General features: G+C 38.8%; 1 protein-coding gene across 1 annotated transcript in view; it reads left to right on the plus strand.

Annotated features, from left to right (window-relative positions):
* Nucleotides 1-17,800, plus strand: part of loxl4 (lysyl oxidase-like 4) — a 20,754-nt gene extending 2,954 nt beyond the window's left edge. Inside the window, exons 4-14 of the mRNA XM_037685627.1 lie at nt 5,714-5,752; nt 5,995-6,208; nt 6,294-6,471; nt 10,666-10,820; nt 10,913-11,080; nt 11,440-11,602; nt 12,529-12,772; nt 14,135-14,250; nt 14,552-14,688; nt 17,478-17,589; nt 17,678-17,800. Coding sequence (XP_037541555.1) covers nt 5,714-5,752; nt 5,995-6,208; nt 6,294-6,471; nt 10,666-10,820; nt 10,913-11,080; nt 11,440-11,602; nt 12,529-12,772; nt 14,135-14,250; nt 14,552-14,688; nt 17,478-17,589; nt 17,678-17,748 — 1,597 coding nt within the window. The 3' untranslated portion in view covers nt 17,749-17,800. The remainder of the gene's footprint in view (nt 1-5,713; nt 5,753-5,994; nt 6,209-6,293; nt 6,472-10,665; nt 10,821-10,912; nt 11,081-11,439; nt 11,603-12,528; nt 12,773-14,134; nt 14,251-14,551; nt 14,689-17,477; nt 17,590-17,677) is intronic.
* Nucleotides 17,801-18,012: the final 212 nt, after the last annotated feature.

Consider the following 18,012-nt stretch of genomic DNA (forward strand, 5'->3'; position numbering starts at 1 on the left):
GTGAGGTTCAGTTAGTAGTGAGGTTTCTCTTTAGCAACATGGTCCCATTGGCACCATGGTTCGGTTAGCGGTGTGGTTTTGTTAGCAGTGAGGTTCAGTTAACAATGAGGTTTCTCTTAGCAACACGGTCCAGTTAGCAACATGGTCCAGTTAGCAGCATGATACTGTTAGCAGTGAGGTTCAGTTAGCAGTGAGGTTTCTCTTTAGCATCATGGTCCAGTTGGCACCGTGTTTCGGTTAGCGGTGTGGTTTTGTTAGCAGCGTTAGCAGGTCTAGTTAGCAGGTCCCTTCAGCAGCATGATGGTAATAATGACTGCAGCAGCTGCCTCCCAGACTTCTCTTCAGAATCAGGTCCAACAGACAGAGAACATCCAAGGATCCCCTACGGAACCAAGCGAGTCTGCAGAGTTCGGTCCGATCAGGCAGATGGAAGATCTTGGAGACAGCTGCCATGACAGGCCTGAGCCTGAGGCTGGAAGGACTGAACCACGATGGCAGGATGGCAAGGCAGTGACATAGAAAACTACATGTGTGTCGCGGTCATACTCATACCGTGGATGTGCAGTGTAGGCGCAAAAAAACTCAACAAAAACAACAGGAACATAAAAAGATGGGGAGACTGTGAAGCTGCCGCTCGGCTGAGCACGGCCATCTTGACAAAAAATAACTTGTCTGGTTTAGTATCGGCATATGTTATCTTTAGAAGACTTAATATGTGTATGTTTTGTTTTGTTTGTAATGCGTTATGAGAAGTATTAACACAACATGTCTGAAAAAGGTTTCACACTTTAAGGTTTAAACTGGAGAACAAAATGTTAGTTTTTTCATGCAGTTGTGGTCAAATGTTTTTCTGTTTGTTGTGGTTTTTAAGGTTTAAATCTGTGAAAATGTTTTTAGATTTAATTAAGAGTAACAGCAGTAAAATGACTTGTGGAAATTAGTGACACAATTACGTTTATTTAAATATTCTTATTTTGAAACATTATATACAAAGAATTGTACAAAAATGATTAAAAAAAGTTTTCCTTCAGATATATGTTCTCACAGCAGATGAAGGACTCAGGTGCTAGTTCCAGCCAGTATTTCAAACAGTGCCTATTTTACAAATATACAGTAATTTTGTAATTAATTTGTGTCAAACTCAACATGTGACCAGCTGAGCAAACATGAACCAGATCACCTTTAAAAGCGTTCAGGTTTAAAACAGGTCAAACGTTAAATTATACTGTTCCGGTGTGACAGGACCCGACGCTCTGTAGTTGTCTCCTTGTGCCTCTTTGGCCAAGACGAACGTTTCGTCTCTGCTCGTTTCAAAACCTTGACAGTGGTTTGGGAGCGTGCTCCACTCTAAAAACCACAGGAGGACCACACATTAGTAGCTTCTATGAATGAGCAGTATCTGACCATCAGTGTGAGGGAACCCAGTTGGATTTCACTCCTGGAAAAGCTCCTGACCATGAGTGATTCACAGTTTAGCTATTTCTTCCTTCTCTTGGCAGGGCTTTTTGTGACTGAACAGCCGACAGACCGCAACATCTGTTCTGTACTGCAGGTGCTCGGCTCGTCAAATGTTGCAACGTTTGAGAGCGAGATTGATGCACTTTTGTAGATTTTTTCTTGGTTTACTTCAGACAGTCCCAGTGGGGCATGCTCTGTCTTTGAAAGCTTTCTGCACTGTCCTTGACTTGAGCTATCTGCTATAAACACACATTATTAGGAGCACGGAGAAGCTATTACAAGCTCTGAATGGCGAATGAGGGAATCTTATGGAGTAATACCTTTAACGATAAAAAACGCCCTGAATGGGATCATTTATTATTACAACTTTCCTGCATTGCAGGTGAGAAACTTTTTGTCCGTCAGCTTGATTTTTCTCCCACACTGTAGATTTGAAAGCACAGCACAGAACATATCAAGATAAGATGCACAGCGCTTATTTGAGGTAGGAATTGGATGCATAGATTTATATGGCAGCAACGTTTTAGTAGCAATTTTGCTGCATTCCTTGAAGATGGATATAAAAAAAAGGCAAATGGGGTTTCTGAAGCTTGAAAAGCTTGGATTTTAGCCTGCAGGGATTCTGCTCACTTACTCTAAAACGCTCCTTTAAAAATTTCTCCAAGGTCAATTAAAAGAGCTTAAATGGTCGTGTTTTTCCTGCTTGCTTAGTCTGGGACTTAAACCACAACAAAGTAGCCACTGCTTTTCTTCTAAATATACAGGAAAAATCAGTTTGCTTCAAGCCAGTTAGTTGAAATGTGTGTAAATTACAAGGCTCTGACATGACTTAGCATCTTGGTTTGTCTGCCCTGGGTATGACCTGGTGTTTTTCTGAGGCCTAGAGGATACACTGGTCTAAAATCCTCATGATATGTTTGCTTCCAAATCTGTACCTGTTTTCTGTCTCTGCAGATGTATATTTACTCTCACCTAATGTGTATTTTTGACTTCAGGCTGGTTCAGAGCGAACAGATGCCCCAGTCTCTCAAACGTCCCTGACTTAGTCGTTTTTCTGTTCATTTTTTTCTCGTGTTTGAATCCTTCCTGAAAGCAGCAAGGATTCCTAGAAATGTTGGATCAGAATGTGTTGGGTGATAAATAACGACAAGAGCTTTTTCAGTTTTTCTTGGTTAAGGCCTAAAGGTACTGTACATACTAATACAAATATCAATAGAAGACTTGCCATGAGCCCATCTGTTGACTACTCTTCTTCCAGTTGCCAAAAAGAAAAAAGGGATAGTAGCTTAATTTAGCCTGAGACATTCCCTTCCCCTAATTTTCCTTCTTGGCTAAGTTTCTCAGTCCATTCTTAGAAATCCTGGACCCTGCCATGTTTCTCAGCTCTGTGTGTCTGTTGGATGAAACTCTGAAGATGCTGTAATTACAAGTTGGTCAGGACCAAAGATCCTCAGGGTTTCTGCTGAGGGTGAAAAAAAAACACACACACCAATTATAGTTGTGTGTGTGAGAGAGAGTAAAACGGAGCTGGCAAAGAGAGTGTGAGAGAGTAACAAGTGTGCGAGGCGATGGGGGGGAAGAACGACAGCAGCAGTCAGATGGGGGCAGATTTCCGCTTGCTTGTGTGAAATGTGGCCAATTACAGCTGCAGGACCGTCGGCTGCGTCAGCGGCTGTCTTCCTCTGTCACCATAGTGATTTGAGAACTTAACCAGCATTTCATTTAATTACATTTTGCCTGAAATTTTCTTATGATAAAGGTATCAATTTTAGGCTTCTTGGTGACATTTTTGTTGCCACCAAGTGTGGTTTTCTTGTCTGGTGTCTGTGATCTTCCTCAACGATCTTGTCTCTAATTTATTTCTCCATCTTTTAATTTCTGTGCGCATGCCAGTGGCTTTACCTTTGGCTCGGGACAGGCTGTGGAATCTGGACTTCCACACAGAATTGACGACACACCACATTTTCTTTAACGTTCCTTTTGAGCTTCATGAAATCTTCGGCTACTATTTGAACAGCAAGAGCGCTTCTATGAAAACTTTGAGAATTTTTTTCCTCTAATATTCCTTGAATAAAATGAAGTTGATGCTATTTTGGCCTTCCTTTTAAATTTTGTATAAATCCAGTATCTGACTGTATCTTGTGTGATTTTGACACATGCAAAAAAATATGTCTTTATCATAGCTTCTGGTTTTTTTTTTTTTTTACCAATTTAAATAAACCTTTTTCATAAACAATAGCAGAGGTCGTGCAGTATAATTACGTTGTTGAGCAATGTGAGGGTGATGTAACCTACACTGTTGTGTTACTTACCCTTTAACAGTCTGGTTGGCACCTCTATCATTAGTTCCTGTTCACTTGGTGCCACAACAGCTGTTGGACTTGATGTTTAGTTTAACAAAGTTCATACAGTAAATGTTGAAGAGAAAACCCAACTTTAACGTAGAATGTCTTATGTTGTTGCATCTAAACACGTATGCACAATGTCTCATTATTGATAACTACAATTATGCAATACAGGCTGGATATATCTACCCATTCATGTTTTACAACTTGTGGGTGTAACGTAGTAGATATTTGTAATCCAGTCAAATGAAAGACCTGAAGGCATCATTAACAGCTTGTACGGTCCCGCTGCTTTCTGAAGAGGGAAAATGGTTTAGCCCATTTGTCTGTGGTAAGGTCACAAACAAGTCACAGACATGTTTGCCTCAAAGTGTATAGTCCTGGCTTTCTACTCAGCGCTGCTGCAAAGCCACATGTTAGACACATTTAAAATATTTTATGACTATACTTTTTAAGTGTGATCGAAGAGACAGTGTTGAACTCAAAGCATGTCAAAATTTACTGCAGGTCATGGCACAGACAGCTTTATTAAAAAAATGGACGTATATATATTTTTATTATTTATTACTCACTGCCATGAAAGACAGACAATAACATAAAGGCCTGTGTCTGTGTGCATGTGCTTCTTTGTCTGTCTGTTAATAAAATATCTCACCAACCAGTGGGCAGATTTTATTGAAATTCTGAGAAAGTAATCATTTGATGTAGATCTACAGCTTATTAACTTTTAGAGTCACCTTAAAGATGGTGGGCACAGCTAATCAAGTTTATCAAATATACATTTGCTATAACTGTCAATTTAACGGATATAGAGCTTAAATTTTGTATATTAGTACTTTAAAGTCACCTTTATTACATATTTCAAGCAATAAGTTCTTACAGGTCAATGTCTTCTTACAGCACCGGGAAACGAGTTGTAGGATTTTGCAACATGCACTGTATGTTCAGCAGTCATGACGCCATACCACCATCAACAGAACATTATGTCACTGGCAATGAGTCTCTTGATTCAAACGTCCTGTTTGTTTTAAAAAAATTATGCTTAGACTCTGCAAGGATGTCTGTAGGAAATGCAAACATTGACCTGCCTTTGCATTCATACAAATACACATGAAGATTGCTTCATTGAAAGGGAAAGTCACTAAAATCAGCATTTTGTTATTTCATAGAGAACTTTTTTCTTCAATACTTTTGATACAATGTCACTTTAAACAGAATCATGAAGTTCTGGTGCTTTTTGTTTAGTTATATGAAGTGTTTTCATGAAATGTGCTCATACTACAGCTCAGTGAATATTAAGTCTTTTGATGGTGCGATAAATTATTTATTTAAGTAATAATCCATTGTTTATTCACTTTTCTTGATATATGAGCAACTGATTGCAAGCACAGTAGGATTTGGGACATAATAGATGCCAGTTTGCTTGTGTTGTGCATGTGCTTGAGCGTTTATGGTAAAATGATGTTATTGTGTTAGCAATAGAACAGTGGTCTGTGAATGTTCCAGCATGGTTTGTGAGGTTCTCTTTGCATCTGTGCCAGAAATACAAAGGGATTTCCTCTCCCCCCTGCCTTTTCAAGTGATCCTCTGCATAAATCATAGTTTAGTTCCAGTACAGTGCTGCAGTTCTTGTTTGTATATTGTGTTTGGTCAAACCATGCATTCCCAGAACAGTTATGTTTAACTGTCATGTCTGTTTTTGGACTGCATGAGATTTTTACAGCTAACGGTATAGTGTGAAATAATTTTGCTTGTTTTTTTTCTTTTCTTTTTTAAGTTAGTTCTTGCATAACATGTATATCAGTATAAATTCAGAGACAAATTATTTCTAAATGATTATGTTATTGTTAAAAATGGAGGTAATCAATACTGAATTTAAAATAACTTCATCATCTTTTACTCTTTTACAGGAAAATATGGGACAGCAAGGTCAAAGATCCATCAACAAGGTCATTAAGTCTTTTATTTTATCTTATCAACCCGAACCTGCATAGTCTCCATCAGCTGTATTAGTTTTAAGGTTTTCAAGTCTTACTAAAAAACAAGACATTTTTTAAAAATTTTTTATTTGATATATATGTTTTTTAATTATAGATTTTTTAAATCATGGTACAGACAAATTAAAATTTCGCTGACAAACTGTTTTGAACTTCAAGAACAAATAAACTAATTTTCCCTCATGTCTTTGCAGAATTAGTCTCATGGCAAAGAAGAAGGGATTCTGGGTAGAGAAAGTTCACTGTCTGGGCACTGAGAACAGCCTGTCAGAGTGCCACTCTCAGCTGTCCATCCCCCGTAGTCCCACTCCTTGTAAAAATGGAAGACATGCAGTGGTCAAGTGTGTACCAGGACCTCAATTTGCTCGCATCTCCTCAGGAAGACCCCAGGCTCCTCATCCAGTTGTGGTATGATTTATACAGTCATGTCAAACATGATGCAGTGTGTCGCTGTGCAGGAACTGGTTTACACAATCTTTGTTGTCCTGTGCAGCCTGTGCGCCTTAAGGCAGGTCCCAGGCTGGGTGAGGGTCGCGTTGAAGTGCTCCGAAATGGAAAATGGGGAACTGTCGTCGATCACATGTGGGACAGGACTGCAGCCAGTGTGGTGTGCAGAGAACTGGGTTTTGGTACTGCCAAAGATGCCCTGCAAGGAGCCTTTATGGGCCAAGGTAAGATAAAGAGAACAAGAGAGAGTCCTGCTTTTATAAAACTCAAAACATGAGCTAACTTTCATGTTCAATCTAGTCATTTCAAGTCAGCATTTTTAGTTTTTTAAAAATGCATTCATCATGCGGTCATAGTATTCCAGAGAAGACAAGGAGACTTTTGCTTATCTTTTGCTTATCGTAGACACCGCACCCGTCTGCCCCGACTGATTAGATAATGTGCAGGCATGTGTGTTTGCCTTTTTGTCTGTGTATGTTACCCTGCGAGCTGCAAATGTGTTGATTGCAGTTTCTCCAGCTGTGAAAATACATGCCCTGCGCCAGCGGTACCAGGTGCCTAAACACCATACACATGCATGTGTTCATGCACACACACACAAATAAAGAAACATTGTAAACCGTGGTGGTTTACTTTAGCATTTGGTAACTAAACCCAGAGACATAATCTTTCTAGATCAAAGCATCTTTTTGATTTAGTCACTAAGTGCTTGTTTTATCTCCAAAATTTCAAATGTCCAGCTTCGTCGTCGCATACAGTTTCAGTTGACATCCAGCTGTTCCAGTGGTGTCCCCACCCTTGCAATATGTGGGAGAAAACATTTTCCCCATGCTTCGGGCTTGGGTGTAGTCCTGAAATATGCTGAAGGAGACGAAATGTGGGACAACATTTCGGCTGGTTTAGCTGTTCAGATGATCAAAGGAAATATAATTTCAAGTTATTTCTGTGTAGGAGCTGTCATTCATGCTATAACTTTCTGTTGAAGAATATAAGAGCAGCAAAGTCTGAATTACCCTGCATTTTTAGGGGAACTTTACACCAGTCGCCATACTGCTTGTCATCTGGATTTAACAAGTCATATATATGAGTACAAGCTTTAAAATGTATTGTTTATGAGGAGCAAAAAATATGTACTTTTCCTTATAGTTTTTTTTTTCCTGACTTAAAACTCCTATTTAAAACTGTGCATGTGTTATACAGTCCAAACTGTAAGCTTAAAAAATGTAGTTCTTGTGAGCGTGTGCAAATCAAACTTTAAATATTAACATGTGGCTCATTCTCTATGATAATCCTCCACTTTTCTTTTCCTCTTCAAAATAGAGTTGATAACTTGATTTTGAGAATTAACCGATCCTGTTGCATGACTGTGCGTTGCTAAGTGCAGGAGCCTCTTTACTTAGGATTGAATAGCCAGACACTAAACTTGGTTTTCCTCAGTGTAATATTTAGCTGTAGAAGATAAAATGTGAGGTTTAAACAAGAGATTTGCAGAGTTTAAAAAAAAACAAAACATACATTCTTTATCACTTTCAAGCTACTTTATGCATTGACATCTAAATCTAATGCAGACCAAGTCACAGCATAGTTCATTAGACCTGCATTGTTTGGTTTTCTGTTGTAGCACATTGGTGTGGTGCTCTTCAGAGTGAAAACATCTATGATTAATGTGGAGTTTGTATTGCATGCATTTTTTTCCTTCTGTATACTCTAGCCTGCTTCAAAAATGCATACACACTAAGTTAGGTTAATTGTTGCTTTTAAATACTTTTAGGACTGAGTAAATTTATGCTCACTTGTTTGTCTAATGTGGTTATATTGGTACTGTGAGGAAGTGAGCTCAGGGTGTGTCCTCTTGTTGCATGTTAACATCAGGAATAGGCATAAACCTTGAGAAAGACAGAATAATTGTGACAGTATTTGAGTATATCAGCTTTGAACTGTGTGTAAAGCTTCTCCATTAAATTGATGTACCATAGTCATCTGAAGGCAGCAAAAGGCCCTCGTGATAAATCAGAAGACTCATAATGTAATCAGAGTACAATGCAATTGCTCAAACGTTTGCTGCTTTAACTTCAAATAATTAATATTCACTAGGCACTGAGCTTCAACAGAATGACGCTATAGACGTCCATCAGAAAAGTCAGTTTACATCATGGCTCTCAATGATTGGTCCAGCTACCTCAGAGAGAAATGCATCTTAGAGTGGCTTTATTATTCAACACAGTCTCCCATCTCAAGTTCTGCACATAGTTTGGTAAAATAATGGGTGCACTTGGTGACTTTACATAGCTCATGTGCGCATATACAGTACATGCGTGACAAAAAAATGTTTGCTTTTCTTAGTAGGATGAACTAACGCTCAAAACACTGCTTCCTCTTTCTGGCTCTAACATATACACAGGTTGCTTGCACTTCAAAGAACTCTGACAGCTTCCTTTTTATAACACGCAACCTGCAGGGCTTAGATGGTCACTTTTATATACTGTATATTTTTCATGTCTGGCCCAATAAACATAGGCTTCTATGTTCTGGAAAAGCTATAATACAAATGGAACAAATCTCAAAGTGAAAGACATCCTTAAAGAGTCCATTATTTTGTTTAGTTCACATGTTTTTCTTGTGCAGGACAGGTACAAAGAAAATATACTTGCATATGGAAGCAGTAGAATAAACCTACATGCATGATTTCACCTGTAAGAAATAGGGCACTTTCCTGATGTACTGGTAATACAAAAAGAGCAACCTTAGAACCTCAACTACGGTTTTATTTCTGGTTAGCTTCTGAGGTTTTGTCATACTTTTCTTAATACAAACATGCAGAAAGGCCAAAAACTTTAATAAATACTGCATTTGACTAAGATCCAGATGTGATGATCTCTACACAAAAAAGGCAGTGGAGACAAACACATTAATAGACCTAAAATGGAGTGTAAACTTAGAAGAAAATAATATTTTTTCTTGAAACTTGTGGTGCTATTTTTAACTATATTTTCACGGTCGTTAAAGTTCTTTTCTCTAAAGTTGTTTTACTAATCTCTCCAAATGATCACTGGCATCTGCCAGGTCTAATTACATAAAAAACACTTATTCAATGGTGGATTAAGATTCTATATTCATGTTATGTTAAATCATTAATGTGCATTTCTGTTGCCAATCTCAGACATTCACCCTGAAACCAAGGTTTGATCGTTCAGAGATTTGACCTTAGAGAGATTGAACGCAAGATTCAGTTTAGTGCTGACAACATTTTAACGCTCATCATCATTACATTTCCTTTCATAATCATCATTATCATCAGTGAGTAAAATTACAGGGACAATGTTTGTATTTCTATTTTAACCAACCTTGTTACTTTACTGTATAATTTCACCCATAAAGTAAATAGATTTGGAGTAGCAGGCATTTAAGGAACTAAAACACCCTCTGTGTGTCTGAACATAAAATGTGTGCGGCTAGTTTCTTAAGATTTAAGGTGAAGTAAAAATAGAGCACGCCACAGTTCATTCTGCTGCGGATCTCTTTTCTGAGTATGCCTTGATAAGGTAGTGTGAGATTAAATCTAGTTTGCCGTCTCTACCCTGCAGATCAAGGTGGAAGTGGAGATCATCTATTATTCTCTTACATGCAGTATGAACCCAGTAGTGGTGACCAGCACGAAAGCTGGCCTCCAATTAACTAAAACCAACATAGAGACAAACTGGAATAGATTGCACACTGGCTCTGTGTTTCTTAATGCCCATTTTCTTGACTTTTTTTCTTTTTTGCACTTTATCCTGAGTTTATTTTCAAGCTTTCCCATGTAAAAGTTTTCTGTTTGCACCTTTCGTTTAAAGAAAGCACAAAGCCTATAATTATTTTGTGTTTTTTCTATGTCCGGCCACATTTTATGTTGGCACGTTGAGCTAAAAATAAAAAAAATCCAAAGCGTTTTATTTAAATTATTTTTTCCATCATCTTCTAATTTATTTGGAGATGCTCTTAGTTTAAATATATGCCTGTAAGTTATTTATTTTGCTGGCACGAATTTGGTTTTGTTTGCTCACTCATTGTGGCAGACTACACACAATGTTGACGTTGCTACGCCCAAAGCAAAAGAATGGTGGTAATGAGCTGTGACAGATGCCTTAAGTAGATGTTTTCCTGCTGCTGTTTTGCTTGCAAGAACATTTTGTCATGACAGATAACAACTTTTCTTTGTTAGTTTAATGGTAAGCAGAAAAACCGTGTTCACATTAAAAAAGCTTCTTCTATGCATTACTGCGTGCTCCTTTGCATGATAAAATCTTCTTATGGCACTGTGTCCACATTGAGCGACTAAAGACAGCCACAGCAAATACTACCCTGTGGTTATATACATACATTTCTGGTTTCCATATTTCCAGCAGTCTTCAAATGTACCACATCTCCTCCCTTCTCAGGTACAGGACCCATTCATATGAACAATGTACAGTGTATGGGCTCGGAACGCTCCATCATGGACTGCTTCTTCCAGGAAGTCCAGCTGTGGACATTCAAACACAGCCAAGATGCCTCAGTACGCTGCAACATTCCTAAGACTGGCTCAGAAAAAACGGTATAAAATGACTTTTTTTACCATCAATAGTGTTAGTTGCACTTACGGATAAAGCACAATCAATTCAATTCTATAATTTGATGATTTTCTAGGTACGGCTTGCAGGTGGTAGAGTCCCATCTGAAGGCCGTGTGGAGGTGCTAATGGATGTTGGGGGTCGTAAGCGTTGGGGATCTGTCTGTAGTGAAAACTGGGGCATAAATGAAGCCATGGTGGTGTGCAGACAGCTGGGCTTAGGCTTTGCTGCAAGTGCTCTCCAGGTAACACCCTCCTCTCTAGCAAAACATAACAACAGGTCATTTTTGTCTCTGATGATACGTCTACCAACTTTCCTTGAAGTCCTAAAAGAACAAACAAACCTTCTAATGTCTAAGCAAATTTGTTTATTTTATAATGATGACAAACTAAAGCTGAAAAACACATAATTTCTCAGAGCGTTGTCAAAATCCCATCAGTAATGTCTGAGTTATTGATGTGAAAATGAAAACAGCTCTTGGAGACAGATCTATAATCACAGCCCCTGCATTCACTGCAGTAAACAATGAACGGTGTCACTGCTCTTTGATAAAAAACCTGACAAACTCACCATGTCGTCTCTCCACGCCCTTTTATTTGACAGGAGACGTGGTACTGGTCTGGTAATCCAAACGCAAGTGATGTGATTCTCAGTGGAACTCACTGTGTGGGAACGGAGCTTTCAATACAACAGTGTCGACGAAACAACCACGTTCACTGCCCTCGTGGCGGTGGAGCAAAGGCCGCTGGGGTCAGCTGTTCAGACAGTAAGTTAAGCCATCTTTCTCAAATGGGGACTGCCTAGAAAGGCAGCCACCTATTATTATCCACCTGGAAAGGGTCTTGCGCTTCTATCACCTTTAATGTGGTCTGAACCGCAATGTGTACCCCCACAAATGTTATATCGAAATGACTGGCTCAGCGCCGTGATGTGTGCTATAACTTTTATTGGTGTTTTTAGTTACTATGGCGACGTAATTAACCAACAAAGACGCCATTTTTCTCATTAAAAACCACTGAAAGAACTCCAAACAGCCTCTAACTGCTACAGTAAGGTCACATGACCTAGAGGAAGAGGTTTGAACAAAACACTGATTAATGTTTGGAGCCATTTTGGTTCAAGATGGCTGCCACAGCTACCTCAGAAAACTCAAAATTGACTATAACGCTGTCATTCTTTGAGATATTAAATTAAAAATCCAAGATGACCACCTTAGCTAAAAGGGAAAAAATATGACAATGCAGCAATTTTAAAAGATACTGAGTTGAGGTTTGTTGTGGCGGTACCTGACAGCGATGCACAGCACATTCTAAATTCAAATCTAGAAATTCAAGATGGCCACCCACTAAAGCAACTTTCAAATGGATACAACTCGGAGGTTTTTAAAGATATTAAGCTGAAATTTGGTGTACTGGTAGCTGAGAACAATCCCTAATAGAATGATTGCAAATCAAAAATTAAACATGGCCGCCTGAACTAAAAAGGAAAAATACTATAAAGCATCCATTTTTAGAGACATTATGCTGGAATTGGGTGTGGTGGTAGCTGAGAGCAATGTCAAATCAAAGTTTTAAAATGGCCGCAACATGGCAGTCCCCATCAAAGTTTCTACAGGAACCTTCTAGGTTCTAAGTCCTCTCCTCCTGTAATACAGTGACTCTAACCTAACCTGTCACATTGAACACTTCTTAGCTGCCCCAGATCTTGTATTGGATGCCCAGCTGGTCCAGGAGACAACCTACCTGGAAGACCGACCCCTCCACTTGCTGAAATGTGCACATGAAGAGAACTGTCTGTCATCGTCTGCTGCCAGGATGAACTGGCCTTATGGTCACCGACGCCTGCTGCGCTTTTCCTCTCGCATCATGAACCTGGGTCGATCTGATTTCAGACCCAAAGCTTCAAAAGAGAGCTGGACATGGCACGAGTGCCACAGGTAAGAGATACAAATCTTGGATGTGCAGTGGAAAGAACTGTTAAACGACCTAATCAGTGTAAGATATTATAGAAGTTTGGCTCAAATAAGTATTTAAGATACACTTTTTGGCCTACATAACTATCACTGCATTGTTTCGTCAAGATTTTGACATTTTAAATAACTTTTATTTTAGAAGGCATTTATATGAAAACCTTGCACGCTCCAGTTTCTCATAATTTAGTAATGTTGATAATTTGCTTGGCACAAGAGCAGGAAGATGATCAACAAACAAGATATAGTGAATCCATTAAAAAAAGTTGTTTATACATAAAGCAAAGAAGAACAAAAGCATAAAAAAAAAAACTGCTAAACATTTTTGATGCAGGAGGCATAGCAATAGTTCATTGATTGTCTTCATTCTTCGCACTAATTAATCATTATCTTATCTGACAGTCATTCTAAGTTTTTGCATTCCATGCTTTTAAAAGGCTGTAATAATGACTTTGCAGGCACAAAGCATAGTAAGTCAAATATGTTTAAATGATTCTACCCAAAACTTGTTTTTTTTTTACAATGAATCTAATATCTCCAATAAATAGATACGCAACAGTGCCAGATGCAAAGATCACAGCGTCCACACTTCAACACTTATCTTACCCCGTGCCTGGGTGGCAAATGCAACAGTTAAAAAATAATGTAAAAATTGACTTTGCAACAAGCACAAAACTGTAAAAAATATCTGTATATTTTAGGAGTGCGCATGAAGTTGTGCTTTAGAGCGTCCAGGATGTCTACTAGATGTGTAAAAGCATAGACAAACATACATTTTATTTACCAGAACAGCTTGATAGTGAACTTATGACATAGCTTCCCCCATGTTTAGTTGGCTGACTTCAATTTAATTTAATGAATTTAATTGCAGCCAGGAAAGAACACTTATTAAAGGTTTGACGAGGTTGCTACAGGTAGCATGCAAGGTGGACATTAGACATAAGAGGTCGGTTGTTACATTAAAAAGTGAAACAGTGTTATCATATTTCCACATTTAATAATTAGTTGGTGGAAGTGATGGATAATCCTGTCACCCCAGGTTGAAGTCATATATGGGACAGCAGCTCAGCCACAAGCATGTCCGCCTCAGTTATTACAGCATATCAGGTCTATGGAAGTTTCAAAGCCCTCTATTCATTTATAATGAATAAATAACCCATGCAAGCTGGCACTAAAACAAGCTTCTGTGAGAGGTGTTATGGTGACACCCTGCTCGTGTTTGAGCGGTGAAGTCATCAGGATACAAACTATAGAAAGCCAGTGTTCAGTTAGAGTAAATGCACACACTCAGCAGAACTCTCATCAGGACTTTCCTCTCTGACGTCACAGGCACTACCACAGCATCGAGGTGTTCACACATTATGACCTGCTGACTCTGAACGGAACAAAGGTTGCAGAGGGACACAAGGCCAGTTTCTGTCTCGAGGATACGTACTGCCCCGATGGTAATGTTCAACACTGTTCACGAATCCCAAAAGATCTGCTGTTTTCCATTAAATGCAGAAAGTTGATAATATTTTTTACTACAGTTAATCACAATTTCACTATGTGGCTAACGTTGGTGCTTTTGTTCATTAACTCTGTATTTACTCATGTCTTGGGTAAAATATCCCATTAAAGAAGCACTTGTTCATAGAGAACCAATGAAGCTGAATGCTCCTAAAATTAACAGAGATTGTGAAGCATCACATGAGCTTTGATGTTTAGATTGATAAGGTTGCTGATATGTGTGTGAATGTATCGTAGGACTACAGAAGCGGTTCTCCTGCTACAATATGGGCGATCAAGGCATTTCTGTGGGCTGCTGGGACACTTATCGCCATGATATTGACTGTCAGTGGGTGGATGTGACAGATGTGCGGCCAGGTGACTACATATTCCAGGTAAGATATATTTTAAAATCTTTATTTCGTCCAGTATGTGAGGCACATTTTTGCTATAAACTTGCAATACACTTGCAGTAAAGTTATGTCCAGTTCATTTAATGTTTTTTTTTTTTTTAATCATTGGGATTTTCTTCATTTTAAGTTTGTTAAATTTTGTCCTCAATAACCAGTCATTATGTACATACTGGTTTGATTTCTAATTTTTTAAAAACTCTTCTCAATTCCAATTTTGTTTTTATTATTCAATTATTTCACCCAATTTATGGTTAGATTTTAAACCCACTGTGTTTTTATATTATTAACATTTGACGTAAGACATTTATGTTTGTTTATAGCATATTTTAGGGCTTTTTCCCCCTTTGTGACAAAAATTTTAACTAAAACTGATACAAACTGATATGGCAGCACGGCGGCTCAGTAGTTAGCACTGTTGCCTCACAGCAAGAAGGTCCTGGGTTCAATCTCCGGTTGGGCCTGGGGTCTTTCTGTGTGGAGTTTGCATGTTCTACTCGTGTTTGCGTGGGTTTTCTCCAGGTACTCCGGTTTCCTCCCACAGACCAAAAAACATGCATGTTGGGCTGCCTTCAGGCCCAGGCCTCCCTTGCAAAAGAGATCTGTGATCTCAATGGGATTTGCCTGGTTAAATAAAAGTTAATAAATAAACATCCAACTAAAAACAAAAAAAGTTTAGCTTTGCTGAGTCCTGACTCTACGGCTCTGTCTAACACTTTTAAACTTAAAATTGGACCATCCAAAATATCCAATCCTTTGTCAACTCTATGCATCTTACCTAACTTTATCAAGAGATTTAAAAAAATATATTTATTTTCAATCAAAGATTTGGGCATAGGCTTGCATGGCTTTCCTTACTCAGAGAAACATGCTAACATTCTCCTTCACCAATCAGCACCAGTTAAAAAATGTTTTTTTTTTCTCGTTAAGTCATTGTGGCAACCAGTCTATAAAACACATCAAACACACCACCCACCATTATCATCCATTTCCATGTCACAACCTTAATCACACTTTGGTATGAGGTATTCCTCAGATCTTAGCATGGTGCCAATTACCTCCAAACTGCCGGAGTCTGGTTCCAGAGGAACTCACAGTTTGTAAATTATTGCTGTTGCCCAGTTTGTGACCCATTTTATTTGATGATTATTGGTGTTACACACTCAGGCTCTTTAATTGACAATGCTTTACTCTCTCTCTATTGGAGACCAGCCTTTTTAATTTACCCAATAACTTAGGTGTCGCACATATGTACATGCATGTATTTTGAGCATGTAGAGAGGGGGGTTAATTATAAAGTGGCACATTATGGAGACACAAAGCAGTGAAGAGCAGCGTGACAAAACTGGAGTTAAGATAGAAGATAGAAGAACAGTGTCATTTCAGCCCTGGTAGGAAATTTGAACAGGAGGAACAAACAAGGAAAAACAAGAGGGAGAACATAAAGTAACCCAAGCCATGAAGTGGTTATTCTTCAAGGTTGCTGAATTGGAAAAAACACAAATGGCTGCAGGCCTTTTTCCTTCACGCTATGTTCTATCTTTAATCTGTGCAGATAACGGCTGATCCTGCGCTTCGCACAAAGACTCGGCAGACATGTCCTTGAACCGCCCAGTCTTAATGAAACATACCAATTTACCCAAATTAACTATTGGCTCCCTTTAGTCAAACAGCACCTCGTCCTCGCTTCCATTAGGAACGGCTAATTTGCCACCAAGGAATTCCTCCTGCCCTGTTTTTATTTTTATAGCCGATTTTTAAACTTAAGAGATGCATTTATCTACTGAACCAGCCTTCAGCAGAGCCCGCTCTGGTCCAACACTGTAATTTACAAAGAAAAATTAAGAGACACTGTTTTTGTGAATTCACCATGCTTTTTCAAATGTTTTCACCTATTTTGGTGTTGATTGCCTTCCATCTCCCCGAAGCTGTTTGTAACCTGTACTTAAAGTGGGTGTAGCAGTTTACAGAGCAGCTATTAGAGTAAATGGCTTCACGGTACTATCACTTGGCCAGATTAGGAGAATGGTTGTATCAGCAGTTACAGAGCTGCTCTGCAAATGACACACTATTAGTACATGTACAGCTGCCCTCAGAATAAGACTGTTTTCAGACATATAAACATACTTATGCATAACTACTCTGTTGCAACAGGCTTCCATTTTGAGGATAATTTAATGTCTATTTTTGCCATTTTATGGAGAAGCAGGGCACGTTCCTCATCTTCAAGAGCTTCAAATCTGTTGCTTCATTTGCAACAGATGCTCTGAAATTCATTGGCAGCCAATTACCACGTGCTTGGCTGTCAGAACACAAGACGTTTGCACAAGTTAGCAACATTTTTATAGCCGGTTCTTTTAAAAGATCCAGTGGTCCTTTTGCATAATGCATGTTGAAGGCACATATTTTACCATTGCAATTTTAAGTCCATATGCTCAACTTCAAATGGCAACGTGAAAATAGTTCTAGCATCAAGTCCATGAGAAAGTGCTACAGAGTATATTTGTTTCATAAAATGCTGTATGGAAAAGTCGTCCAGTAATTTATTTTTTATAGATGAGAAGCAGATTGACCATAAAAGCAATTCCAGCCACGGTCGCTGTTTAATAAGAAGCTCTCTCACAATTATACGTGCCACTGTTGTTTTCTTAAAATGGTTTTCCCAGTGAGCAGAACAATGAAACTCGTTCCTTATTGTCTATGAACCTGGTCAACTGGAGTTCAGTATCTGGTGAACAATGAAGGAGGTTATGGATGATTGTGTTGTTTGGCAGGTGGAAGTCAACCCCTCGCTGGACATGGCTGAGTCCGACTTTATGAACAATGTCATGAGATGCCGGTGCAAGTATGATGGCCACAGAGTTTTCATGTATGGTTGTCACACAGGTGAGGACGGAAAAATGTCTCTGTTTTAGTTTTTGGATTTCTCATCATAATGAACTTCAGCGTATATCTTTCTTGTTTCCTTTCACAGGTGATGCTTACAGTGCAGAGACTGAAGACCTGTTTGAACACCAAAGACAAATCAGTAACAACTTCGTGTAGTCCGTCCAAGAGTCCAGTTTGAAGGCAGTGGAACACAGATGCTATTTATTGTTGGTCGAGGTCAATGGCTCCAGAAATCCTGGGAGCTTAGGACCAAACACCAAAAGATGTAAAATGCCACCTGTTTATCACTCATCAGCCATTACTAAAATATTCAGTACTTCGTTCAGCAACCATTGCAGGGATATTTACATCAACTAAATCGGTCATTGGGAGGAACAGGTGCTTCTTGGTTCAACATGATAGTTCAACTTTATTTCAGTC

Source organism: Nematolebias whitei, chromosome 1, assembly GCF_014905685.2.
Source record: "Nematolebias whitei isolate Nwh7 chromosome 1, NemWhi1, whole genome shotgun sequence".
Taxonomy (NCBI): Eukaryota; Metazoa; Chordata; class Actinopteri; order Cyprinodontiformes; family Rivulidae; genus Nematolebias; species Nematolebias whitei.